This window comes from Hemiscyllium ocellatum, chromosome 9, assembly GCF_020745735.1.
Source record: "Hemiscyllium ocellatum isolate sHemOce1 chromosome 9, sHemOce1.pat.X.cur, whole genome shotgun sequence".
Classification (NCBI taxonomy): Eukaryota; Metazoa; Chordata; class Chondrichthyes; order Orectolobiformes; family Hemiscylliidae; genus Hemiscyllium; species Hemiscyllium ocellatum.
In genome coordinates this window covers 111305142-111332510 of record NC_083409.1, presented here as the reverse complement: position 1 = coordinate 111332510, position 27369 = coordinate 111305142, and the positions used below count along the sequence as shown (strand labels likewise).

The window sequence follows — 27369 nt, the reverse complement described above, 5'->3', positions numbered from 1 at the left end:
AAATGCCACTATCATAGGACAAGCCAGACAGAACAGCCAGAGAATTCCTAGAAGCATGGCATTCATCCCCAAACTCCATCAACAGACACATTGACCTGGACACCATATACAAACCACTACAGCTGAAACTGACACCCGGAAACGGCAAGAACAAACCAATATAAATACCGGAAGAAACATCAAAGCAGCGCTTCACACGAGGCTCCAACAGCACTGATGATGTTCCCTAGCCAGGGAACGAAACGTTTGCAGCAAAAACTTCCAGCTCGGCGAGCAGAACCACAACAATGGATACCCGAGCTACAAATCTTCAATCAGATTTTAAACTCTTCTGTTTGTTTACTTTCAGTTTTCTAAAGGCAAAGTGCTAATACTGTTGATGGGAAGCATGTCTTTAACATTAGAGCATCTGAAGTGCTCATGATTCCTCCAGGACTTAGCATATTTCAACAAATCAACTCCTTTCCACTCCACCCTAAATCAATCGAACTGGTAAAAGTTACAGATCTTTTTTTAGCCTGATTGAAGATCACACCAACCTCCTTTGTCACACTCAAGGGAACACTGTCTAAAAATGCACAGTACTTGATGTATGTTCCTCCAGCTATAATCCAATGGCTCCTGAATTACTTCAACAATCGTTGTAGCCACCACCCAAAATAGATAAGTATTCCAAAATCAATGAGTTTAATTTTGAAAAATGCCTTTGCATTGCTAACATACTCTGCCATTTTTTTAAAAGATTTTTGGGGCATTACTTTCTATTTTTAGGTGTTGCCTGCATCAACGTATTTAAATCGGTGAATTGTATGTGTTACAGCTGAACTGGTTGTGCAATTAATCAGGCTGCTTACTTGCTATGGGAGATTGGAGAGCTATAACCATGCCAGAAGCAGAGCCATCACCAGGTAGGAGTGCAATTCAATTTAAACAAAATTATATTAAAATATCCAATATTTAGTTTGGAAAATTTCAATGTATCTTTAGGTGTGTTTATAATTTTGAGGGACTTGCTTTCCTTTTCTATGGCTTGCATACTTCCAGTAAGTCACTGTTAATAGCAGCTTATTTCCAAATATTGTAATACAGCTAAATATCTTTGGCATGCATTGTATTTTGAAATTGTGCCTTTAACTAATCCACCCCCCCCCCCCCCCCCCCCCCCATCACTACTTCTGTAGTTTCATCAATCTCAAAACATTTCAGTTAGTAAATTGAATGTAAATTAAAAGATAATGAAGGCTGAGCCATTTTCATACAGCTCTCTTCCTCTTAGTACTTGCCCTCAAACACTGCCACCTTTTGGATAGGAAAGGTCAGTACTAAAGTTGATAGTTAAATACAAAATCCATTGGTAAGCCGCCTCATTTTTTTAAAGAAATATAATAATAAATATAAATATTATAATATTTTCTGGACGATCTGTTCAGAGATATTATGAAACATCTCTGGAGCAGGTGGAACTTGAAACCTGATATCTTGGTCCAGTGGTAGGGATGTTACCACTGAACAACAAGAGCGCTCAACCTGCCTCTTATGAATTCTAAATAAGCACTGTTAAACCATATGTATTGAAACCCACATGGCCTGGTTCGTTTTGCTTGACTGTTACAAAGGTGTGTAAGATTACTTTTGTATCACTATATTGTCTGTTTTCTTTGGCCCAAAGATCTATTTCAGTCTCACCTAAGGAATGTCTCAACATGTCCAACCAAGTTGTTTTGAATATGAATACAGATTTGTGATGTGCATGCAAAAACTCTAATTTCATAAATACAGCTGAAATCAGCCTGTCTTTCAATCATTTTCTTACTTTGTAAAACAGTCCAGTTATTTTTGATTCTGTTTTTAACCCTTTGGAAGTTCATGCTAACTTGTTTCACAAGTTTAACTCACTCTTAAATTTTTGTCATTATGTTACCTTTCTATAAAAACATTTTAAAGAAACTTTTCAAACATTTCTGTATGATTTTAAATCTTATATCGATAAAGCTGATTACTATCTGTAATTACTTCATGATGATTAAGCTTGATCAAGTTAAACAAGTACCTGATCTGGCATTTGAAATGCCTTTAAGAATGGAGCAGAAAAATTTTGAAAGTTAATTTCCAGAGATGACCAGTTTCTGATGCAGATTAATTGGAGAAGCTCTTTCCTCTTGAGTGAAGATGTAGAGGTTTTTTTAAATCATGCAAGGTCTACCCAGATAACTAATATCTTTATTAGTTGAGAAACCGGACTCCATTTTAAGATTATTAGAGAAGAATCAAAGGCAGTACAAGGATAAACTTTACATATCAAGCGCTTCTAGTCTGGAATGTACCACCAGAGACACTGACCAGATTCAAAATTGTGCTTTATGAAAGGGAATTAGATAAGCACCTGATGAAAAGAGTTTGAGTAGAACTAGCAAATTGGCTTTTGGAGGAGGTTTAAGAACAAGGTAGCTGAAGTCTACAGAGGCTGTTCTGAATCTCTAAAATAGCATAATAGGCATGCCAGAATAATGGACTCTCTTTTGCATTTGTATTGCACATTGACAGCATGCTCACTAGAGTTTAGCTTCATTGGGTTAGTGATTTGGTTCACATTTAAGTATTCCAGGGAACAAAGGCTGTACTGTACAGCTGGCTGAACATGGGGAATCTGAACTAGCCTTGGACTTGCAAGCTGGATACCAGTGTTTGAAGGAAAATCAATCTTGTACAGACCCAAATGGCAATGTCTTTATTATCAATTCTAACATTTTTAAGGCACAAAGCCAATTCTTACATTGCCCTGTCAATGCTGAAAATGCTCAATATGAAGTTACCCACACTCTTTCCATCAGAGACTAGATCAACCTAAACCATAAGCTCATCTTTGTCAAACTCCACAATCAAAAGGGACTGGAGAATCCAAGTATAAAGCATAGTTGTTTGGTTTCAACTATTAAAATATTAAACAATGCTTTTATTTTGCCATTTAATGTTTTGTGATTATCTTAAATTCATAAGATTATAGAGGCAGAATAAAGCCATTCGATCATGGCTGATATGCTCTTCACCCCATTTTCTTGCCTTTTTTCCACAACCCTTTAACCCATTAGCAATTTAAAAATGTGTCTGACTGTTAAATTTACTCACTGCCCCACAATCCACCCCCTGTTGGGGTAGCAAATTCCACAGATTCACCTCCCTTTCTCCTCCACTGTTTTAGGTTTGCTACCCCTTATCCTAATACTTTGACCACTCGTCCTAGAATGCCCCACAAGAAGAAGCATCTGCTCCACATCTATTTTATCCATGCCGTTTTATCATCTTGAATATCTCAAATTGATCTCTACTCTCTGGAATTTAGTAGAATGAGTGTGGACCTAAAACTGTTCAATTTTGCTTTTTTTTTTGTCCGCCTTTGGACTTGTGATCAAGCAAGCATGCACAATATCTTAGCTGCTTTCCTGGTTTGTCAACACAACTGATGGAACATTTTGGGCGATGGGAGCCTTGAAGGATTTATTGTTAGAATTTGAAGCTATCATTCCAGAAATTGAGCTCAGTCTGTAGACTCTGCGTTCTAGTAGTACAAACCCTTTCTCTGGCTTTTGGTTTCTCTGGGTTGCTTGCAACAGCTCTTGAGGTTTCATGGTAAACCTGGGAGAGTGTTCAATCCCCAGTAGTGATAGATTTAGTAACTGAAGTAAATAATGCGATATTCCCAATATGGGCCTAAGCTTTTTATCAATATGCTAAGTAAATTCTGTATATCCTGCCTTTGACCATTTCATTTAAACCAAACTATCTGTGTTTGGCACAAGTTTGTCAGCAGTAATGTGATTATAAATATTCAAGCTACCCTTTCTATTTGCAGCATCTTTTGATAGACCTATTTCCTTTCAGCGATTTAACTGAGTGGGTTATTCTTGGAGGGTCAGTGTGTACTTCATCATAGAGATGTACAGCATGGAAACAGACCCATCCATGCCAACCAGATATCCCAACCCAATCTAGTCCCACCTGCCAAGACCCGGCCCATATCCCTCCAAAGCCTTCCTATTCATATGCCACCCAAATGCCTTTTTAAATGTTGCAATTGTACCAGCCTCCACCATTTTCTCATGTAGCTCATTCCATACACGTACCACCATCTGCGTGAAAAAGTTGCACCTTAGCTCCCTTTTATCTTTCCTTTCTCACCCTAAACCTATGCTCTCTAGTTCTGGAGTCCCCCACCACAGAGAAAATACTTTTTCTATTTATCCTATCCTATCCTATCCATGCCCCTCATGATTTTATAGACCTCTAAGGTCACCTCAGCCTCCGACACTCCAGGGAAAATAGCCCCAGACTGTTCAGCCTCTCCTTATAGGTCAAATCCTCCAACCCTGGCAACATTCTTAAATATTTTCGGAACCCTTTCAGGTTTCACAACATCTTTCCGATAGGAAGGAGACTAGAGTTGCATGCAATATTTCAACAGTGGCCTAATTAATGTCCTGTCCAGCCACAACATGACCTCCCAACTCCTGTACTCAGTACTCTGACCAATAAAGGAAAGCATATCAAATGCTGCCTTCACTATCCTATCTACCTACGACTCTATTTTCAAGGAGCTATGAACCTGCACTCCAAGGTCTTTGTTCAGCAACACTCCTAGGACCTTACCATTAAGTGTGTAAGTCCTGCTAAGATCTGCTTTCCCAAAATGCAACACCAGTCATTGATCTAAATTAAACTCCATCTGCCATGTCTCGGCCCATTGGCCCATCTGGTCAAGATTCTATTGTAATCTGAGGTAACCTTCGCTGTCCCCTACACCTCCAATTTTGGTGTCATCTGCAAACTTACTAACTGTACCTCTTATGCTCGCATCCAAATCGATTATGTAAATGACAAAAAGTAGAGGGCCCAGCACTGAATTTTTTTTTTTGGCATTCCACTAGTCACGAGCCACCGTCTGAAACAACCCTCCACTACCACCCTCTTTTCTACCTTTTAGAGCCAGTTCTGTATCCAAATGGCTAGTTCTCACTGTATTCCGTGAGATCTAACCTTGCAAACCAGTCTCCCATAGGGAACCTTGTCGAATGCCTTACTGAAGTCCATATAGATCCCATCTACTGCTCTGCCCTCCTCAATCCTCTGTTACTACTTCAAAAAACTCAATCAAGTTTGTGAGACATGATTTCCCACCCACAAAGCCATGTTGACTATCTGTAATCAGTCCTTGCCTTTCCAAATACATGTACATCCTATCCGTCAGGATTCCCTACAACAACTTGCCCACCACAGAGGTCAGGCTCACTGGTCTACATTTCCTGGCTTGTCCTTACTGCCCTTCTTAAAGAGGGGCACCATGTTAGCCAACCTTCAGTCTTCCGGCACCTCACCTGTGACTATCAATGATGCAACTATCTCCAAGAGGCCTAGCAATCACTTCCCAGATTTATCCATTTTTGTGTTTTAAGACATCCAGCACTTCCTCCTCGGTAATATAGACGTTTTGCAAGATAGCACCATCTATTTCCCTATAGACTATATCTTCCTTATCTTTTTCCACAGTAAATACTGATGCAAAATACTTGTTTAGTTTCTCTGACATCTTCTGTGGCTCCACACAAAGGCTGCCTTGCTGGTTTTTGAGGGGCCCTAACCTCTCCCTAGTTGCCCTTTTTTGTTCTTAATGTACTTGTAAAAACCCTTTTGAAAGTTCTTGCCCAATACTGTCAAAATTGGCCTTCCTCCAATTTAGAACTTCAACTTTTAGATCTGGTCTATCCTTTTCCATCACTATTTTAAATCTAATAGAATTATGGTCGCTGGCCCCAAAGTGCTCCCCCACTGACACCTCAGTCACCTGCCCTGCCTTATTTCCCAAGAGTAGGTCAAGTTTTGCATCTTCTTTCGTAGATATATCCACATACTGAATCAGAAAATTTTCTTGTATACACAAACAAATTCCCCTCCATCTAAACACTCAATGCTATGGCAGTGGAAAGTTAAAATCCCCTACCATAACCACCCTATTATTCTTGCAGGATAGCTTAGATCTCCTTCCAAGTTTGTTTCTCAATTTCCCTTTGACTATTGGGGGGGTCTATAATATAATCCCAATAAGGTGATCATCCCTTTCTTATTTCTCAGTTCTACCCAAATAACTTCCCTGGATGTATTTCCAGGAATATCCTCCCTCAATACAGCTGTAATACTATCCCTTATCAGAAATGCCACTCCCCCTCCTCTCTTGCCTCCCTTTCTATCCTTCCTGTAGCATTTGTATCCTGGAACATTAAGCTACCAGTTCTGTTCATCCCTGAGCCATGTTTCTGTAATTGCTATGATATCCCAGTCCCATGTTCCTAACCATGCCCTGAGCTCATCTGCCTTCCCTGTTAGGCCCCTTGAATTGAAATAAATGCAGTTTAATTTATCAGTCCTGCCTTGTTCTCTGCCTGCCTTGACTGTTTTGATTCGCTTATGTTCTCAACTGTATCAGTCTCCGATTGATCTCTTCCCTCACCATCTCCCTGGGTCCCATTTCTATACTGTGGGTAATTTAATCTCAAAGGTTCAATGCTTAAAAATCACATCTTTAATATATTAGTAGGTGTATTAATTAGTTTCAAATGGAGTGAGTGACTTTATAATAGTCTGTTAGCTGTTATACAGGTCTGGTTTAGTTAATTTTCTGTTTCTTGTTTTATAACAGACAGCAGGGAATTTATTTACCACTATATATCCAGACCACAAATGTCTCCCCATAACAGTTCCACTGAGACACTGCCTTTATTTATCAATCATCATTTAAGCTTGTTTTGCACAAAGGAGAATGTAGAGCAATGCACAGCATACCTCAATCAGGTAAGTCTTTTCTAAAATCTGGCCTGATTTTTGATTTTTGTTGTCCGTATTCTTATCTTGTAGCATCTACGGTCACCTTCGTTGTGTCTCTATTTGTAGAGATGTCCCCCGAGTTCAATAAACTCTCGTCCTGCGAGCATGTGCTTGCCTCTGCTTTCCTCTTGGTATGCTGTTGTGTTCCTTTCTATGCATACCAGTGGGCTGCCTGCACTGCATAGTATAGTGTTCCTGCGCAAAGCAATATATGATGCCCATTTTCCCAACATCCTTTCTTTCAAGGCCATCTCTGAAGTGCATTTTTTTTTTGTTTGAGAACTCTTATGTAGCTTCACCTAAGTGATTGCCTTTTCTATCCATTTTGGTTTGTGCAGTATCCCTTTTTAATCCCTTGCAGCTCACCTTGGACTCAGTCACTTAGAATCCCTGCAGTGTGGAAAATATCCCTTCAGCCCAATAAGTCCACAGTGAGCCCCTAAAGCACCAATGCTAACCACTGAGCCACTGTGCTGCACTTGAAGCTCTGCTTCCATCTTGTAACTCTGTTCCTCTGTCAGACTTTCAAATTTGAGCATACAAAAATCAATCCCTTTGAGAGCCACTTCTGCAACTCAAACGAGTGGCTTGAAAGTCCAGTAAGCAAAAGTTTTTTTTTAAATTGCAGATGCTGAATGATTTACTGCAGGTACAGAAGATTCCTGTGAGCTTGATTTAACCAGGAGGTTACATTGAATCCCACCTGTTTATATAAATAAAAAATGAAATTTATCAGGAGGGCACACAAAATGCAGCATGCCTTTCTGCTGGCCTCCATATCCTCTTATTGTTGTTTAGGAGACATGGGCATTGCTGGCTTGGCGAGTATTTTATTGCCTGCCCCTGATTAACCACATTGCTGTGAATGTAGATTCGTGTGTAGGCCAGACTTGGATGGCAGATTTCCCACCTGAAAGGACATTTGATGTTTCCTGACAATTGACAGTGGTTTCGTGATCGTCATTGGACCAAATTAGTGTGTTTTTATTGAATTCAAGTTCTATCTGCTGTGACAGGATTTGAACCGAGATCCCTAGAACATGAAAGCTCTCTGGATTAACCGTCTAGCGATAATGCCACTAGGTTCTACTTCTCTTTTATAAGCATGCAGGGGAAATTTTCAGATGCCGGACTTTCCCAAGGTCTTGAGACCCTGAAATGGTCAATCCAATGGCTATGTAACCAATTCATCCCACCCTGTCGGTCTTTAGTTTTGACAGCCTAAGTAAAATTCTTGTTTTTTTTTTGGGTGTGATCTCTATTCCTTGGGGATGTGCTATTTATCTTGACCTCCTCCACCTCTCTCTTTCCTTTGTCCTCAACCCTGTATCTGCAGCCTCTTTCTAGTCCTCCACCCAGCCTCTTGAATCTGGCTCCTGCCTCTATCTTGGCCTTTTCTGCTTTGAGAAATGACACCCAATTCTGGATTTTCCCAGATTTTTGATGAGATGGGCTGTGAATGCCATGGCACCCTGTAAAATCAGCCCTGTGCTATTTAAATTTTACTACACTGTAGCTTCATTACAAATATCTCTTAATATTTTAGGAACTCACTACGTTGGGATTTCCATCCTTTTACACTGAAAACTCCTCAAAGAAAGAACTAAACCTGGAGGCCATTCTAAATTGCACGTATGATCTGCTTCAACTTCATCGCAAAAGTCTTCGTGCATTAGAAGATATGGAAACACAAAATCTGAAATCCAGTAGTGATCTGGATCATTTGTACCACAGTCAAGTTAAACTAAAGGTATTTTGCTGTTAGTCATATTTTATTGAAGGTGGAGAACTAAATGAGTTGAGCTTGAATATGCTATTTTACCATATACAGCTGCTCTTGTATGTAGTTCCCACAAAGAGTACCTTATTTAAAACTGAGGCAATCCTCTTTCCTATGATCTTTTGACATTCACTCCACCCCATTCTATTAGAGAGAGAGCTGTCAAAACCTGCTGAAGAGACTTTTAGTTGAGGCACATTGACCATACTTTTTAAACAAATGTCAACTTCCTTGACTTGACTTGTCTCTTCAATTTCAACTTCTATTTGCAAGTGAGGTGTTGAAAGGTGGGTGGGGGTGGGGTGAGGAGGAAGGAATGTACTACTCCTCTAGTTGAGTAGGTTAATCTTGAAAGTTCCAAGTAGGATTTTAGTTGTCAAAACTGAACTATCAATTTATGATGCACTTGCTTTACAAGTTGATGCACTATGACATTTTAAGTGATAGAGATGACTCTCTTGGGGTTTTGAATAATCCCTTTTGAATATTTATAGGATCAACTGGAATTGTCTCGTAGAGAAGTTGTAGCTCTTCAGGAAAAAGATAGACAGCTACAATTGAAGAACAGAACTCTACATGGTTTACTGAAGAATGAAAAGGAGGAGGTAAACACTTCAAAATGTGTACCAAGTAAAGCAAAGTTAATTGTCAATCACTTTATTTTACCAAGATACTGATCTTGTCAAGTTTAAAAAAAATCAGCTTGAGAAATTACTCTTTAACTGTGCATCTGATTCTTTTCTTTTGTTTTATAAATTTTTGACTTGCAAAATATTTCTCTATTTGAATGGGTGCATAGAATGTCTTCCCAAAAATGAATATTGCTAGTGAAAGAGTCCTCTTGATTGAAGTTGATTTTTGAACTAGTTTTCTTTTGAAATTTCTTACTATTAAATGAGGGAAAAATCTAACCTATTAAAGCAATTAGATTAGATTAGATTAGATTACTTACAGTGTGGAAACAGGCCCTTTGGCCCAACAAGTCCACACCGACCTGCCGAAGCGCAACCCACCCATACCCCTACATTTACCCTTACCTAACACTACGGGCAATTTAGAATGGCCAATTCACCTGGCCCGCACATCTTTGTAACTGTGGGAGGAAACCGGAGCACCCGGAGGAAACCCACGCAGACACGGGGAGAACGTGCAAACTCCACACAGTCAGTCGCCTGAGGCGGGAATTGAACCCAGGTCCCTGGCGCTGTGAGGCAGCAGTGCTAACCACTGTGCCACCGTGCTGCCCTTAAAATCTTTGATTTTAATAAACACTTCATTGCAGAGCAGAGTAAACGCTACAAAGTTAGATTCGATCTCACCGTTTTCAGGTGGTGTGATAAAATAACTCCATCTGCCCAAGTGAATTTTGAAGATCCCATCTCACTAGTTGAATAACTGCACATGCCTGAACTAGCATTGTCCAGCAAACACATCTTTTCATTCTCTCATTTGTTTGGACCTTGTTCAGTGCCTTTTGGACAGCAGTGGTTAGCACTGCTGTCTCCCAGAACCATGGGCCCAGGTTCAGTTCCAGCCTCTGGTGACTGTGTGTCTCAGTGTGAACTTTGCACTTTTTCTCCTTTTTTTTGTCTGCATGGGTTTCCTACTGGTGCTCTGGTTTTCTCGCACAGTCTAAAGATATACAGTTGGGTGGATTAGCAGTGGGAAATGTGGTATTAGTTAGCATGGAGTGGTGGGTCTGGGTGGGATGCTGTTCAGTGGGTGCAGAATCAGTGGGCCGATGGCCTCTGTGTACTGTAATGATCAATCATTCAATCGATGGTTCAAACTGATTGCTATGTTTATAACTATACAACAGTATTTGCATGTTTGTGTAGTGCTTCCAAACTTCATTGGGGGATGATACAATATGACTTAAATGCAATTGTTTCTGCTCCCTTTGTGTCTTCCTGAGTTTCTCCCTATTGTATTTCTATTTCACTTAGTCTCTTCGCTTTTTCTTAGCACTTTCGCCTGTACCTCTAAACAAGGGCATGTTAAAATCTCACCATGGACAGCAGTTCTTGTTTTGACCTCCTAACATGAAGTCTAATGTTGAAAACTAAAGCTCCATTTGCGACATCACATTGTGAACAGGTTTTGGTTATTATGCTTTTGAAGCTGTTTCTACCTCATGCACTTCTTCTTTTAAGAGTCAACAAGCTGGCTTCCATCTTTAACTAAAATTTTCACTGATGTATTGAATTTCCATTGAGAATATGTATGGAATTTTGTGCTGGTCTCCTCAAACCTGTGCAAGATATTTTAATTTTTGAAGTGTCCAGACTTCAAGAACCTGGGATGAAAAATGTCCCGCTCAGAGTTTGGATTGGACCCTGTTTTTTTTTTTTTTTGTTTTTTTTTTGAAGTTTTTTTAGTGAAGTAAGATATCCTGCTCCAAACTGAAATTGCATGAAACTTCATGCTGTATTTCAATCTGACACCTGTCCATAGGTGGTGGTATAAGTTTTTAGGTTTTGAATATTTATCGCAATATTTTGAGACTGATCACAATCTAAACAGTTTGGTGTTTTTAAGTTACTGAATTTGTTATACTTTTTAGATACAAAAATTGCAAAATATAATAGCAAGTCGTGCTACTCAATACAATCATGACTTGAAGAGAAAGGAACGAGAGTACAATAAACTGAAAGAACGCTTGCACCAACTTGTGATGGATAAAAAAGATAAAAAGCTATGTAAGTCTTCCTGGGCTCATACAGTCTTTTGTGTTGGGTTAGGGAGCTGTTTGTGGTAGTGGTGGATTTCATTAGTGTTAGTGAAGTGTTGGGGCAACTTGACCCAAGGCTTAATTTATTACCAAATGGATTGTGTCTAATGACTAGTGTGCAGTGGTCCTGGTGTATCCTATATCCTTGCTGTACTCATGGACTTTATTAAATTGGTGAAACTTCTTTTTAAAAAAAATGATGCAAAACCTTTTCCAGGTGATGTGTAACACTATACTCAAATCAAATGTCATAATTTTAAGCACAACTAATTGCATGACGTTTCATAATTTTGCTGTTACAAATACTGCCTTCAAAATAATGGTATGAAGTATGTAATATAGTTTAGATCTTTGCACCACAGTGTTTTACTGGTATTACAATACGAGCTGATGGCATACCAGACCAGTCTGATAGCAGAGTGCAGTCAGCTTTGATAGACCATAAGGTTTTTTTTTGTTAATTGATTATTATAGAGTTCAGTCATTAAGCATTTTCACAAGACGTAGCCAATGTACTTTAAGAAAAGAATGAGTTAATTGCACTGTGGGGGAAAAAACTCAAACTATATTGCACTATAGGAGAACTATGTGAAATATCTCTCTTGCAAGCATCAGAAAGATTGGAGGTTGTCCTTTTTTTATTGTTAAACCAATATCCCAAGTTTAAAGGTCCTTGTTCATCAGTGATGATTAAACTTGGTTTCTTATTAGCAAATTCATTGGCATTAAATTGTTTTCTTTAATGTCTCCTTTTGAGACCCTAAAAATAAGCTGCTAACTCACTCCCATCCTTGACATGTTTCTTAAATGTGTTTTAACAGCCTCAACCTCCAACTTGTTTCTGAAGCTTTTTTCCTACAGTAGTGGTTAGTGCTGTTACACAGGTGATCACGCAACCCTACATCTGTGATTTTTGTCTATAGGGGTTACCAATATTAATATAAAAACCAAAACTTTGTGGGGATAGGTAAATGAAATTTGTACCAGCATTCAAAGTTTGTATAAACATGACATTGAAGACTTCTCACTCTGGATAGATATTTATTTTTGGCTAATCTGCATAATGCTTTTTTTTAGATTACTTAGTTTGGAAACAGGCCCTTCGGCCCAACAAGTCCACACCGACCCGCCAAAGCACACACACCCAGACCCATTCCCCTACATTTACCCCTTCACCTAACACTACGGGCAATTTTTAGCATGGCCAATTCACCTAACGTGCACATTTTTGGACTGTGGGAGGAAATCCACACGCAGACACGGGGAGAATGTGCGAACTGAGGTGGGAATTGAACCTGGGTCCCTGGTGCTGTGAGACAGCAGTGCTAACCATTGTGCCACCATGCCGCCCTGTCACTGCACCTTGTATTTCAAGTTTAATTTATCCACGTGGCACTTAGTGCCATCTGCTGGGTTAACCACATTAATGCAAATAGCATTTCAAAATCCTACAAAACAAATATTTTAACAGAATTAATTGTAATTTAATTCTAGTGTAAATCATGCAGTATAGAATAGTCCTCTACTAATTGTAAGTGCTGTTATGAGGTGCAGAAAGTGCCGTACCGACAGAGTCATGGTAAGACTAATTAATTATTAATTGTCATAAACAGGTATTTAATTAGTGAAATCCACTAATTCCTGCCCCTCTGTTCTTCCAATAGAAGTGGCAGGAAAAATGTTGGTAATATTTGTAAATTCTCACCATTTAAATCCTTTCCTGACTTTCCCTCTTTAAAAATTGTTCAAGGTATTGACATTCTGAATTACGTGGGTCGGTCTGATGGCAGACGTAGTGCCTGGAGGACTGGGAAAACAGAAGCCAGGTACTGTGTAATTACTTAACCAAGTTTCATCTGTGTTTCGATGTTTTGAACTACAGCCCACAAATATGTAATTTCACAATTCCCTTCTGTAAAGACATAGAGTCATAGAGATGTACAGCATGGAAACAGACCCTTTGGTCCAACCTGTCCATGCTGACCAGATATCCCAACCCAATCTAGTGCCACCTGCCAGCACCCGGCCCATCCCTCCAAACCCTTCCTATTCATATACCTATCCAAATGCCTCTTAAATGTTGCAATTGTGCCAGCCTCCACCACATCCTCTGGCAGCTCATTCCATACACGTACCACCCTCTGTGAAAATGTTGCCCCTTAGGTCTCTCTTATATCTTTCCCCTCTCACCCTAAACCTATGCCCTCTAGTTCTGGACTCCCCGATCCCAGGGAAAAGACTTTGCCTATTTATCCTGTCCATGCCCCTCATAATTTTGTAAACCTCTATAAGGTCACCCCTCAGCCTCTGACGCTCCAAGGAAAACAGCCCCAGTCTGTTCAGCCTCTCCTTTTATAGCTGAAATCCTCCAACCCTGGCAACATCCTGTAAATCTTTTCTGAACCCTTTCAAGTTTCACAACATCTTTCCGATAGGAAGGAGACCAGAATTGCACACAATATTCCAACAGTGGCCTAACCAATGTCCTGTACAGCTGCAACATGACCTCCCAACTCCTGTACTCCATACTCTGACCAATAAAGGAAAGCATACCAAACACCACCTCCTATCCTATCTACCTGCGACTCCATTTCAAGGAGCTATGAACCTGCACTCCAAGGTGAAAATTAGTGGAATTGTGTATAGCGAGGAACGTTGTCAAAGAACGTAGGTGACTATAGATCAGTAGGAAAATTGGATGGCAAATGGCAGGTGGAGTTTAAATTGGTAGTGTAGTGCTGGAAAAAGCACAGCCAGTTAGGCAGCATCTAGACACTACCCTTTGTGAGCCCTGAAGAGGCTGAAACATCTACACTTTTGATCCTCATGCTAACCGGCTGTGCTTTTTGCAGCACCACTCTTTTAATCTAACGCAGTCTCCAGCATCTGCAGTCCTCACTATCTCCTTGATGGAGTTTAATCCAGACAGTGATTCATTTTAAGAGAGCAAAATGTACAGTAAATGACCGGAATCATTCGGGGCTTTGATGTACAGAGGGAGCTTGGGATGTAATGATGTGTCACCTTCAAGGAGCTACATGTGGATTAGGTAGTAAAGGAGGTATGCAACATCCTTGCTTCATCAATTGGGGCATGGATTTAGCGAGTCATGTTGCAGCTGTATAAAACATTACTTCGGCCACATTTGGAGTATTGTGTGCGTCCTGGTCGCCACCTTATTAGAAAGGGATGTGGAGGCTTTGGAGAAGTTGCTAAAGGGAGTTATCAGGATGCTGCCTGGATTGGAGCATATTAGCTATAAGGAGAGGTTAGAAAAACTTGGATTATTCTCACTAGAGCATCAGAGGTTGCGGGAATGACCTGATAGAATAGAAAACTTTGGAGGCATGATGAGGTGGATAGTTGGAATCTGTCTTTTCACATTGAAAATGTCAAATATTAGGGGGCATAGGTTTAATGTGAGAGGGGGAACGTATTTTAAAGTCACGTGGGAGGCAAGTTACTTGACTTGGTGGATGGTAGGTGGCCTGGAACGTGCTACCAGGAGAGGTGGTAGAAGCAGGTGTGATAGCAATGCCTTAAGAGGTAGGGAGTAAAGTGATCTGGACCATGTGGGTGAGATGGGTTTAGTTTAGAATGGCTTCGTGATTGGCTCACATCTGCACAAACAGCCTGTTCTATAAGCGACAGGCTATAATTCTCGTGTGTGTGTGTGTGTGTCTCTCTCTCTCTCTAAAAATGCAGGAATGAAGGGGAAATGTACAAATCTCTTATAAACAACTATGAAAGGCACCATAAAGAACTAATGGTGGAAAATATTGAACTGAAACAAGTTCTACAGCAGATGAAGAAAGATATGATATCTATTCTTAGCCGCAAAAAGCAGAGACCAAAAGAACACCTAGAAGATAGCAGTGGTACAGTGAGTTTCACAATATTTATTGTCAGTGTATTCAGATTTTTATTATAAAATCACGTTTTTTGTTCTGTATTACTAGAAAATGCAATCTGTCAGTTGTGCTATTTTTATTGTAGTTTGATATAACAATCTTTATCTTTTGTAAACTACAGATCCATAAATAACTCATTTGTATTTTATTGAATTTTGTAAATCTAATCGGGATTATTTGTACTTTATACTATTTTCAAGGAGTGTTTCCTCTGTTATCTCTCCTGATGAGGGCTAACAGTTCACCTTGCTAATTTACCATAGCAACAAATTGTCCCCTAGTGTTGAGTATCTTTCTACTTTGGACAAATAAATTTAAAAACTAGTGTTAACACCTTTTTCCTCTGGTTTTAAAAATCAAATGAATGTTCAGACTAAGCTGTGTGACAACGCCTCACTTTTTCTTCTATCCCTTCTATTTTCCCCCTATTTCTACTTCATGTTTCAAAACTCACTTTTATCAACCAGCAAAATTTTTTATTTTGCTGCTTTTTCTTTCCCCAGCTTGTTTTTATAGTCATTCTTTGAGACATAGACCTCATTGGCAAGGCCATCCCTAACTCCCTTGATTAGAGTGGTTTTATTGGCCATTTCAGAGGGTGATTTAAGAGTCAACCACATTGCTGTGGGTCTGGGGTCACTTGTCGTCTAGACCAGTTAAAGATAGCAGATGGTCTTCTCCAAAGGTGATTTGATAACCAGCTGAGTTATGAGAATCTATGGCCATTGGTTTGCAATATCAGATAACAATGTCAATTTTATAATGGAACTTAAATGATATTTGAGCTTGTGTTCTCAGAGTAATAGTTGTCCAGTGATATTACTGCCAACATAAACCCATTTGTATGACTTAACTTTTTGAATGGTAACTTAACCCTTAGTACTACTTAATGTAGAACAATTGACAATGTTTTTAATTGTTTTTAAAAGTATTGAGAGAGAAACTCCTGAGGTCTGGCATTTCTGTGAAGAGAAAATGGAGTTAACATTGAGTTCAGTGATCCCTCCGAACTGGGATGCTGTTGTGGTGGAAAGTGAAGACTAAGGGTCTCTCTTTTTATTGTGGGAGAGAAGAGGAAGGGTCAGGGTATAAGTAACTGAAATGGACCAGACACCGCTAAGGTCAACCATGGTGGCAGGGAATCCTCAGTTGAGGAGGAAAAAGTGGATGTTTCTGAAGACCCCTATGGAAGAAACCATCGCAGAATGGAGACAAAGGCAATTGAGAAACAGAATGGAAACCATACAGGAAGCAGTTTTCTACAGCAATTTCTGTTTCTATTTGTAGTAGAATCTCTTACATCTGCAGTTCTTTGTTTCATTTTAGGGAATAAATGCCCAGTATATGGGTATGTCTCCTTTTTTTTTTCCTGTCACTTCAAAATATGTAGTATTTTGGTTTCATAGTAGTCTTAATGTTTTAGTTAGTCGCATGCTAGTATAGAAGACATTTGTATTACCTCTGTGAGTCTGTCATTTGAGCTGCTGTTAGAAATCTGCTTTAAAGTCTCAAACAGAATGAAGCAATCTCCACTGATGTTCACCTGTGGATGTCTCCAGTACTAGAATGTCTCCAGAGAAGATGAAATTAACTTTAACCTTGCAATTGCTACTTTCCTACTCCCAGTTCTCAAATTGTCCACTGGATATTAGAACCAGAAGAGCAAGGTGTTAGAGATAACACAACACAAATGGTGGTATCTGAAGCTTTGCTGTTCTGAACTGCTTACTCTAAGTGGTGTGTTACTTTCCTTTACTGAGCAATTAGCCCCATAGCCATAAGACCAGGTGGCATTCTGGCATTTAGCCCTGGTCTCTGTCTCCCAGCTGTTAAGTATGAGCAATTGCAGTTTCATTGCTGTCTGGGCTATTTGCTGGGGCATGTCTAAAACCACTTGTTCATAAGTTTAAAAACATGTGTAGTTAATCTTTATTTGTTTCTTTTGATTTATCTCTCTCTCAGAAGTCCTAAAGTTTCTCCCAATTTATCCTCTCCTCACAAAAAACTGCTGAGCAAGATATCACAATAATATATTCCCTATAACCCACCAGTGGTATTGTCTTTGAATCTACCTCTGACTACATTTTTTTTTAATTCATTCATGAGAAGTGGGTGCCATGTGTTTTGTTTTCAGGATCCAGTTGTCCTTTGAAGGTCATGGTGAGCTGTTGTCTTGAACTGCCCCAGTCCATGTTGGGAGATAAATCCACAATGTTTAAAAGTATTCTGGGATTTTTGACCTGAAGATGGGGAAGGAATGAATGGTGATTGTAACTGAGTGCGTTGGAAGGATTTACAACATATGATTTTAAAAAGTCTCAATGATCTAATACTTAGTGTTTTGTCACATTTTCTATGCAAAAGACATTAAAATGCTTTCTATTCCTGTTAGAAAATGAAAATCTTGATTTCATGTGGAGGGATGTGTTTATTTTAAATCAAGTTTCTTTTTAATTTTATTCCTCAGGCAGGATCTGACAATGATGAAGATTCTCGTGAATCAAACAAAGAAAATAACTTGGAACTTTCATGCGATGTAGTCCGGGAGCAACTCACCAATAGTATCCGGCAACAGTGGAGAATGCTGAAAAGCCATGTTGAGAAACTAGACACCCAAGGTATGGTTTTTGACTTGTTCATAATTGGATTGTCCAGGGTAATAGTAAGCAGTCTGTTATGAGGATCCCTCTCCTTTTTTTCTAAAAAAAAACATTTTTTTTGAGATGCAGGCCCCACTAACAAGGCCAGGATTTATTGTTCAGAGGGTTGTTAGGTTTAGTAAAAATTTACCATGTTACTCTGACTAGAAGTCTGTATTCAAGAATGTGGTGCTGGAAAAGCACAGCAGGTCAGGCAGCATCCGATGAGCAGGAGAATCAGCTTTTGCCCGAGATGTCGACTTTCCTGCTTTTCAGATGCTGCCTGACCTGCGCTTTTCCAGCACCACACACTCTAATCTCCGGCATCTGTAATCCTCACTTGCCTGGAGTTCTGTGTAGACCAACCTTGGTGAAGATGATCTGCCTATCTTCATTAAACAACAATTGTGAATTGTATGCATTCCTGTACAATTGTTAGTTGCACTGTTACCGTTGTTTAATAAGTCCCACCAGCTACTGTAGTAAGAGGGCACCCAGTGTCCTTCATGAGCATTTTATTTGGGCCTCTGGAGTACTAGGCTAACTACATTACTGCAACACCAACATTATCTCCCCCAGCTCTATAGAATCTCAACAGTGTGAAGGGCCATTCAGCCCATTGTATTCACACCAACTCTGACTCACCAGTAGCTCTTGCATTTCCCAGAGCTTAATCCACCTAACCCACACATCCCTGGACAATTTGGCATGACCAATCCAAACTGTGCATCTTTTGGACTATGGGAGGAATCCACACACAACAACATTCAAACTCTGACTGTTGCCTGGGACTGGAAGCGAACCCAGCTCCCTGACTGTGAGGTAGCAGTGGTAAATACCAAGCCACTGTGCCACCCCAATTCCACTAGGCCATCATTGTATTCATCTGGTGAATGCCACAGGATTTTGTGGGCTATAAAGAAACTGATAAACCCAGTTCCAAATCAAGAAATTTCAAGTGGATCAAACAAATAGCAAGGAATAAAGTACAATTGGAATGATGTACCACATTGAAAAGTCTGTCATGCATATGCAGCCCATTGACACTTGTTTGGATAACCCTTGTTTTAAGGTATTACATTGAACTAAATTACTACTTTCATTTATTTGATTTTGAGGACACCTAAATACTGGAAATTATTCAGGGACTAATGCTTCTGGCTAGATGATCATGTGGTGGTAACATCCGAAAACTAGCATTCCAGAAACACAAACTAATGCTATGAGAGGCATGCATTCAAATTTCACAATAGCAGCTAGTTGAATTTAAAATCTACTAAAATATGAGATTGAAAATTGGTCTCAGTGACAGTGAAACTGTCACCATCATCAACTTGTCATCTGTCGTCAACGTGTAAACCTCCTTCTATTTGTTACTTGCTTTAGGGACATTTGGGACTGTGTGTGATTCCAGACTCTAAGCACTGTGGTCAATTCTTAACAGCCCTTTTGAAATGGATTCTAGATTAGAGTAGTGCTGGAAAAGCACAGCAGTTCAGGCAGCATCCGAGGAGCAAGAAAATTGACGTTTCGGGCAAAAGCCGAAGGCTAGAATCTGGTTTCCAGCATCTGTAGTCCTTGTTTTTACCTAGCCCTTTGAAATGGCCAAGCAAGCTACTCAGCTAAAGGGCAATTAGTTTTAGGCAAAATTGCTGGCCTTTCAAGTGACTCATATCTACACAAGAATAAGTTTTTTTTTTAAAAAAGATTAATTCCAGCTAAATGATGCTAATCTAGAAGTCAATAAGAAATAGGAACGGAAGTAGGCCATTTGGTCCCTCAAACCTGCTATGCAGTTCTAGGGTCATGGTTAATCTGACCTTACGTTCCTCATATCCATTTTCCTGCATTTTTCTTTAGTCATGAATCCAGAGTTAATCAAGAATCTGCCTATCTCAGTCTTAAATATATATACAAGGACTCTGCTCCCACAACCCTCTGTGACAAGGAGTTCCAAAAACACCCAACCTTCAGAAGAAATTTCTCCTTATTTCAGACTTAAGTTAGTGTCCCTATGTTCTGAAACTACTATTTTGGTCCTTAACTCCCCATAAGGGGAAACATCCTCTCAGCATGTAATCCTGTCAATTCCCTTAAGGATCGCATGTTTCAGTGAGATCACCTGTCATTTCACTCTACAAGTGTGTATAGCCAGAAAAGATTTGTCTATTAGAAAAGCGCCTACTTTATGCTTCTTGGTAAAGTTCCCAAGCACTAATATTTTTAGAAATGTGGAAAATGCAAAGCCTTGTTGTAATTTAAGTACGTTCAGATGTATGATTTGTTTTACCTTCGATTCATGCAATTCTAATGGGCTGAATTGCATTTATTACAGCAGCCTTGGTGAACTCTGGTTTTTGTGAAAGTGATGAAATTATCAGCAAAGCTGATCATGTGCAAGAAACTGAGAAGCTGAAAATAGAAATTCAGCAGTGCAGGGATGTGATCAAAGCTCAGCAACAGTTGTTACAGGTAAAGTTTGATTTTAAGATTGACGCATTTGAGTCAGGACCTTGCTGATAGCAACTATGCCGTAGCTGTAAACCCAACATTAGGCAGCTGTGATTAAATAGTGCCTTAGGTATAAAGGTATGTGGAAAAAATACACGTCTTTCTGTGATGCCTTCCATGACATTTGAAATCCCAAAACCTTTTGCAGCCAATTAAATTCTTTTGAAGTAAGGACATGGAAGCAGGTACATGCCATTTCATTCGTTCAGCCAGGTTATAGCGGATTGTCCATGTCTGCCATTTTCCCCCATGATCACCATATCCTTTTATCATTTGTTTCTAGAAATCTATTGGTTTGTCTTGAGCATGATCTGGGTGTGCTGTTATAGAAATATTTCAGTGTTGGCCACAAATGGTGTTGGCCTTTATTACAAGGAGAATAGTGTGTGAAATTAAAGAAATGTTGCAGGCCTACTATGCACCACTTTTTTTCTCTTTCAAAGGAGCTAATCTGCATTTGAAGCAGTAAGAAGGAAGTTCCCTTGACTAATTCCTGGGGTGAAGGGTTCTCCTCCACTTATGCATAAAAGTTGAGCAAGCTGGAAGAGAGCCTGCTGGCATTTAGAAAAAGTGGTAATCTTATTGAAGTGTGTAATTGACCAGGGTGGTTGCTGAGGAAGTTCCCTTTTGGGGTTTAGAATTAGAAGGCATTGTTTAAAAATGAAAGAGGCAAATCTACTATCCCGACTGGTCTGATCTAAGGAATCTAGATGCACCGCAATGTAGTTGACTTTCTTAACTGCCCTCTGAGCTATTAGGATGGGACAGTAATTGCCAACCTAGCCAGAGATTCCTACATCCCATGTACAATTCTAACAAAGATACTACAAGTGTCACAAAGGCCTTGTACAGCTGCAGCAAGATGTCTTTGTTTCTGTACATATCCTTATTATTTACAAATCCAATTTTTCTTCCTAACTGCTTGCTACATTGGCATACTTCAAGTGACTGGTCCCTTCTGCATCAAAATTTCCCAATTAAAATGTTCTTAGTTGTGTGACGTACCATGTACTCCTACTCCAGTCGTACTGACCAATTTTAAGTTTCTTCTTTTTGAAGTCTGATTCCTTTTCAAGAAAGTTATGTAGAAAATTGGAGTTAAGGCCATCATGATGTCAACCAAGTTCTTATTGAATGGCAGCACCGACTGTGTGCTGAATGACATCGTCTTCTCCCTCATCCTCTATGCTAAACAGAATTGGGTTCAGTGGAAAGCTATAGGCTCTTACTCTGCTTATGTTCCAAACAACATTGGTTTGTGTAGTATTCATGCACACCTGTTAACGAAGAAAACTTTGTACACTGATGCACGTGAAAGTGCCTATTTTAATTTTTAAATCCGACTTCTCTCCCATGTCACTGTTCGCCAACAGTTGCTTCAAGTGCAGCTGTTTTATTTTCTTGCTGAGAAATGTAGTACACAAATGCCATGGCATTTTTATTTACAACAACCTTTTATTTATTGTGTGTGTAGTAAATGTTCTCACCTGAAAATCTGTTAACTACTTTTTTACATTTTGTGATTGCTGATATAAACAAGTAGGTAAAGCCTAAATTAATGCTGTTATCCATGGAATAGTGGAATTAGAGAAATGGAGTGCACTCCTCTATCTTGGTCATAACATGAGATAGATGACCAAAAGCTTGACTTATTGAATGTACATTTCAGAAACCAACCATTTGGTATAACATGTTATTTGATGTTTATGTTTCGCACCTGAGTGTAGAATGAATTTGTGAAAGATCTATTGCATGGAGTTACAGATGGCTTTATTATCTGAGATTGCAAATGTAGCTGACCCATTTTTGATGCTTTGTTCTTAACAGCTTTTGAGTTAAATTAATAACTTTAAAAAATCAAAACCCACCAACATGAACTGATATCATGTTTCCAAATGTGGAAGTTTTTGCTTTTTTCTTTTCCACAGCAACAACTTAATCCCCAGTGTGATGATGAAACAGCTGTATTAGTGCGTGACTGCTACTTACTGGAAGAGAAAGAACGATTGAAAGAAGAGTGGAGACTATTTAATGATCAGAAGAAAAACTTTGAAAGAGAAAGAAGGAACTTTACAGAAGCTGCCATTAGATTAGGACATGAGGTACTAGCTCTTAGTTATTTCATGCTGTTAGTTAGTTGCCAAATGGAAGTTAACACCGTTATTTTCCAGACCAAACACTGAAGATTTGTGACTTAATGGATAAGGCTTTGACCTCCTAGGCAGGGATTGTGGATTCAAGTCCCATCTGGGTATTTAGTTTGGTTTTCTGATGGGCTACTGACTTTGAGCAGACCAACTTTGTCCTGAATGATGTCAATCTTCTTGTGTAGTTGTAGCTGTACTCATCCAGGCAAATGAAAGGTATTACATCAAACTCAGTACTTGTGTTTTGAACTTAGTGAAAGGGCTGTGGAGAGTTGAGGTGATATGTTTGTATATTCTGTCCATCACACCTAATTTGGAATCGCTAAAATACTCATGCTTTTCATAGTTTAGAGTACTAATTTTGTAATCCTCCAAATCTGGGTATTTGCCCTAATTGTTTTTTTGTTTCAGAATTATTTTCGTGTACAACATTGATCTTTTTGCTATAGTGTCCAATGAAATTAACTGTCCTGTGTCGTGCAGAAAGACTGCAGTTTCATGAATTCCATAATCTGCAGTCATGTCCAATGAGTTGAGAGTGTGGTACAGGAAAAGCACAGTGGGTCAGGCAGCATTCAATGAGCAGGAGAATCGGTGTTTCAGGCATCAGCCCTTCATCAGGAATGAGGGCTTTTGCCCGAAACGTCAATTCTCCTGCTCCTCGGATGTTGCCTGACCTGCTGTGCTTTTCTGGCACCATACCCTGTACTCTGAACTCCAGCGTCCTGCGGTCCTCACTTTCTCCTGTCATGTCCAATGACACAATTTTCAGCTATTGTGAAACAGTGGATATGAACATTTTATAAATTGCAACTGTTCTGCAATTTGCTTTGTTAACAGGGCAGAGTCCACAATGCTGGCAGACCCAGATACTACAGAATAATTTTGATTTTAAATAAAATTATGGTATTTGATTTGCATGAAGATTTTCTTTATGGTCTACAGTCAGTCAGTGTGATGTTTTACAAATTCCTGCTTTTGGAACAAGACCAATCTGATTTAAAAGTTAGGGACAAGTTCTGAAGGTCTCACACCTACAATTCAGTGTCTAACCTGACCTATCACCTTTTGTATCTTGCCAGATTTGAAGTTTTGGAAATTTAGGTGGACGCGGATTAAAATCTAACTATCTCAGGGCAATGACGTGAAACAGGTTCTGATTTTGCATCTTCCAAACTTTGCATTTCCTTTCTAATAGTTGTCCGTCAGCCATTTTTAGCTTTGTTCACTACACTTGCACCAGTTGTATGATCCTTTTGATCTCGACTTTTAAACTGTATTGGTGTGCACTCTCTCATCAACTGATAGTATTGCACTGAAAGCTTGTAATTTCAAATAAGCCTGTTGGACTGTAACCTGGTGTTTTGATTTTTGACTTTGTTTCAAAAGTGGTGTTGAAGGATCTGAGCTACAGGGAGAGGCTGACCAGGCTGGGGTTGTTTTCCCTAGAGTGTCGGAGGCTGAGGGGTGACCTAATAGAGGTTTACAAAATTGAGAAGCATGGATAGGATAAATAGACAAAATCTTTTCCCTGGGGTCGGGGAGTACAAGACTAGAGGGCATAGGTTTAGGGTGAGAGGGGAAAGATATAAGAGACCTAAGGGGCAACTTCTTCACCCAGCGAGTGGTACGTGTATGGGATGAGCTGCCAGAGGATGTGGTGGAGGCTGGTACAATTGCAACATTTTAAGAGGTATTTGGATGGGTATATGAATAGGAAGGGTTTGGAGGGATATGGGCCGGATGCTGGGACTAGATTGGGTTGGGATATCTGGTCAGCATGGACGGGTTGGACCGAAGGGTCTGTTTCCACACTGTACATCTCTATGACTAGTGTTTTGGTATTTTCCTTTTTCCTAAAGGAAACTCTTAGCATTATATGAAGCTAGTTTATGCAAATGTAGAATTAACAAGAATATTTTGTAAAGCTGTTGTACATATGGTAGTTGTGGAAAGAATGCATTGATAGATCAGGAAGGGACATTTTGTAACTTTACATTTTTTTTTTGTCTGCAGAGGAAAGGTTTTGAAGAGGAACGAGCAACATGGTTGAAGCAGCAGTTTTTGAACATGACTCCTTTTGTGGAGAACAAAAGGCCAAAAATAATGAAACCACAAAGTGCCTCATCCATTAGTAAGTATTTATTTTTTTAAATAAATGTGCAAACAATTGAATGTTGATTTTGAATATGATGATTTGCCCATTCTGTTGCTTCCTCTCCCCCTGAGTTAGCTAATGTTTAGACTCCTTACAAATCCTCAAGGGTTTTATTGTTGGATTTCCCTAATTTGAAAACAGGCTGTTTGGCTAATACTCTTGACCAACACTGAGTAACTTCTCAAATTTACAAATGTAAACTCCTGTCCAAGTGTTTCTGCTGGCAGCATTCAGCAGATGAAGATCTGAAATAAACGTAAAAAAATGGTGGGATACAAGAGAATTAATGTATTTAATTCTGTGATGTTTTCAGATAAACAGCTTGCTTAAAAACGTTGGGAGAAAGTAAGAACTGTAGATGGAGATCAGAGTCAAGGATGTGGTGCTGGAAAAAGCACAGCAGGTCAAGCAGCAATCGAGGAGCAGGAGAATTGACGTTTTGGGCATAAGCCCTTCATCAAGAATAAATGGTGAAGGACTTATGTCTGAAACATCAATTCTCCTGCTCCTCACATACTGCCTGACCTGCTATGCTTTTTCCAGCACTACATACTGTAGTCAAAAAACATTGGTCCAGTTTCTGTCTGCAGAGCACTATTGTTCCGGATTTCAGTACACTGGGCTCAATGGAAAGTTTAACATCCAAAATTCCCCTTTTTTTGTTCCTGTCCATTGGCCTTCCCCATTGACAGGTTGAGGTTACAATGCTCAAATTTGAGTATTGGCAGTATGTTCAAAAATTTATAGGACACAGCAGCTTCTAATATGTTTCCTTCAAAAGTAAATATGCCATGCGCCTTTATTATTCTTGGCACTATAGGTGCTCTTGCAAGAGCATCATTATCGACTTTTCATAGAATCCCTACAGTGTGTAAGTAGACCATTCAGCCCGTTGAGTCCATACCAATCCTCCAAAGAGCAGCCCACCTAGAACCCCACCAATTTAACCCTGCATTTCGCATGACTAATCCACCCAGTCTGCACATCCCTGAATACTACTGGGCAAAGTAGCATGGCTATTCCACCTAACTTGCACATCGTTGGACTTTGGGACGAAATCCACGCTGACATGGGGAGACTGTGTGGAGTTTGCATAGTTGCTTAAGGGTGGAATTGAATCTGGATCGCTGGTGCTCTGAGACAGCAATGCTCACCATTAGCCACTGTGCCACTCTTTCTTGTGTAGTAGTCAACCTTACAAACTCATGACTTTTCATAGGCATTGAGTAGAAAGCCCACCTTAGTTTGAGCTTTGCTCCAATAAAAACCATCAATGAAAGCATTCTGCAGGCGATGTTGCACTTTATTCATAGTTTCTCAACTTTATTGAAAGTGAAAGTATTTACAGTTAAGTAAACGTTTTTTCATTTTTAGTCAATTAGTTACCAGACTATAAATAACAACAAACCCATGTTGATTATTACATGAATTACTGCAGCTAATCTTTAGTACATTTGAAGTCTGTTTTGGATTTCAAACATAAATAACACCACCTCCTCCTCATTTCTTCCTCCCTCTTTCCTTCCCCACCCCCCCCCCCCCCCCCCCACAAAAAAATATGCAACGCATTTGCTTGTGTAAATTTAATGACTTCTTTGATTCTATGACCTTCTACAGACCATAATTATCTTCTAGGTCCAGGGCAAGAGAACCGTAACACACAATCACAGCCAAATACACCTGCTTACCTCCGACCGAATACAGCTCCAGTAATTACACCGGAACCTTCGAGTACCAAATTTCCTCCAATAAATAGTGCCAAGTCCACAGAAGCTGGTCGAAAAATGCACCTCACTCAAGGAACTAGGTGTGTAATAAACCTTTTTTTTTAATTGTGCTAATCTTAATTACCATCTGATCGTAAGAAACAAATTTCTGGTGGGAATTGAGTAAGCAAAGTTGTTAAAATTGTAAAACAACGGTGAGAATATGTAGTTTCAATTCTTTGGTCAGGTCAGTATCCTGTAAGAACATCCTCTCCTTTATCAGGTGACAGAGTTGGAGCGTGAAATATAACTTTTTTTTTACTTTTCGGTCATTGGGAAGGGCATTGAGTGGGCCTTAGAACAACAACAACTCTGTAGCTGTATTAATTTTCAGTCACTAAGAATGCATATGCAACAGGTGGTGAAAAGGCCATCATAACTAAGAATTCAAGCATAGAGGTAGGGATATCTCGCTAAAATTCTGCGGGGCCATGGTGACAGCATACTTTTGGAATATTATGAGCTATTGTGGCCTCCTTATCTGAGCAATAACGATCTCGCTGTGGAGCAAGTACAACAACCGTTTACCACAATGGGTTTCTGGACATGAAAAGACTGGAATCAGTTCAGACTAAATTCATTGCAGTTTAAGAAAATGAGAAGCTCTTCTCAGAAACAGATTAAAATTCTAATGGACAAAACCAGGTAAATGCAGAAAGGATGTCCCTGATGACTGACTGAGTCCAGAACCAAGGGTCACAATCTAAAGAAATGGGGTCATTTAGGACTGAGAAACTTCTTTCACCCAGAGAGTGGGGTGCATGAGGAATTCTGCCACAAAATGATTGAGGCCAAAACATTGAATGTTTTCAAAAAGGAATTTGTGTTCTTGGGGCTAAAGGCTTCAAAGACT

At 39.6% G+C, this 27369-nt stretch overlaps 1 protein-coding gene across 4 annotated transcripts in view; it reads left to right on the top strand.

The window, feature by feature from the left end:
* Positions 1-27369, top strand: part of ssx2ipa (synovial sarcoma, X breakpoint 2 interacting protein a) — a 60543-nt gene that overhangs the window by 31462 nt on the left and 1712 nt on the right. For 3 of the 4 annotated variants that reach the window (XM_060830011.1, XM_060830014.1, XM_060830012.1), the window contains exons 2-13: positions 821-908; positions 6689-6840; positions 8420-8623; positions 9148-9258; positions 11217-11352; positions 13135-13210; positions 15090-15267; positions 17763-17913; positions 20270-20406; positions 22374-22547; positions 24609-24726; positions 26368-26557. In XM_060830011.1, the coding sequence (XP_060685994.1) occupies positions 860-908; positions 6689-6840; positions 8420-8623; positions 9148-9258; positions 11217-11352; positions 13135-13210; positions 15090-15267; positions 17763-17913; positions 20270-20406; positions 22374-22547; positions 24609-24726; positions 26368-26557 (1676 nt within the window). In that variant the 5' untranslated portion in view covers positions 821-859. The remainder of the gene's footprint in view (positions 1-820; positions 909-6688; positions 6841-8419; positions 8624-9147; positions 9259-11216; positions 11353-13134; positions 13211-15089; positions 15268-17762; positions 17914-20269; positions 20407-22373; positions 22548-24608; positions 24727-26367; positions 26558-27369) is intronic. The other variant, XM_060830015.1, reaches the window with a different exon arrangement.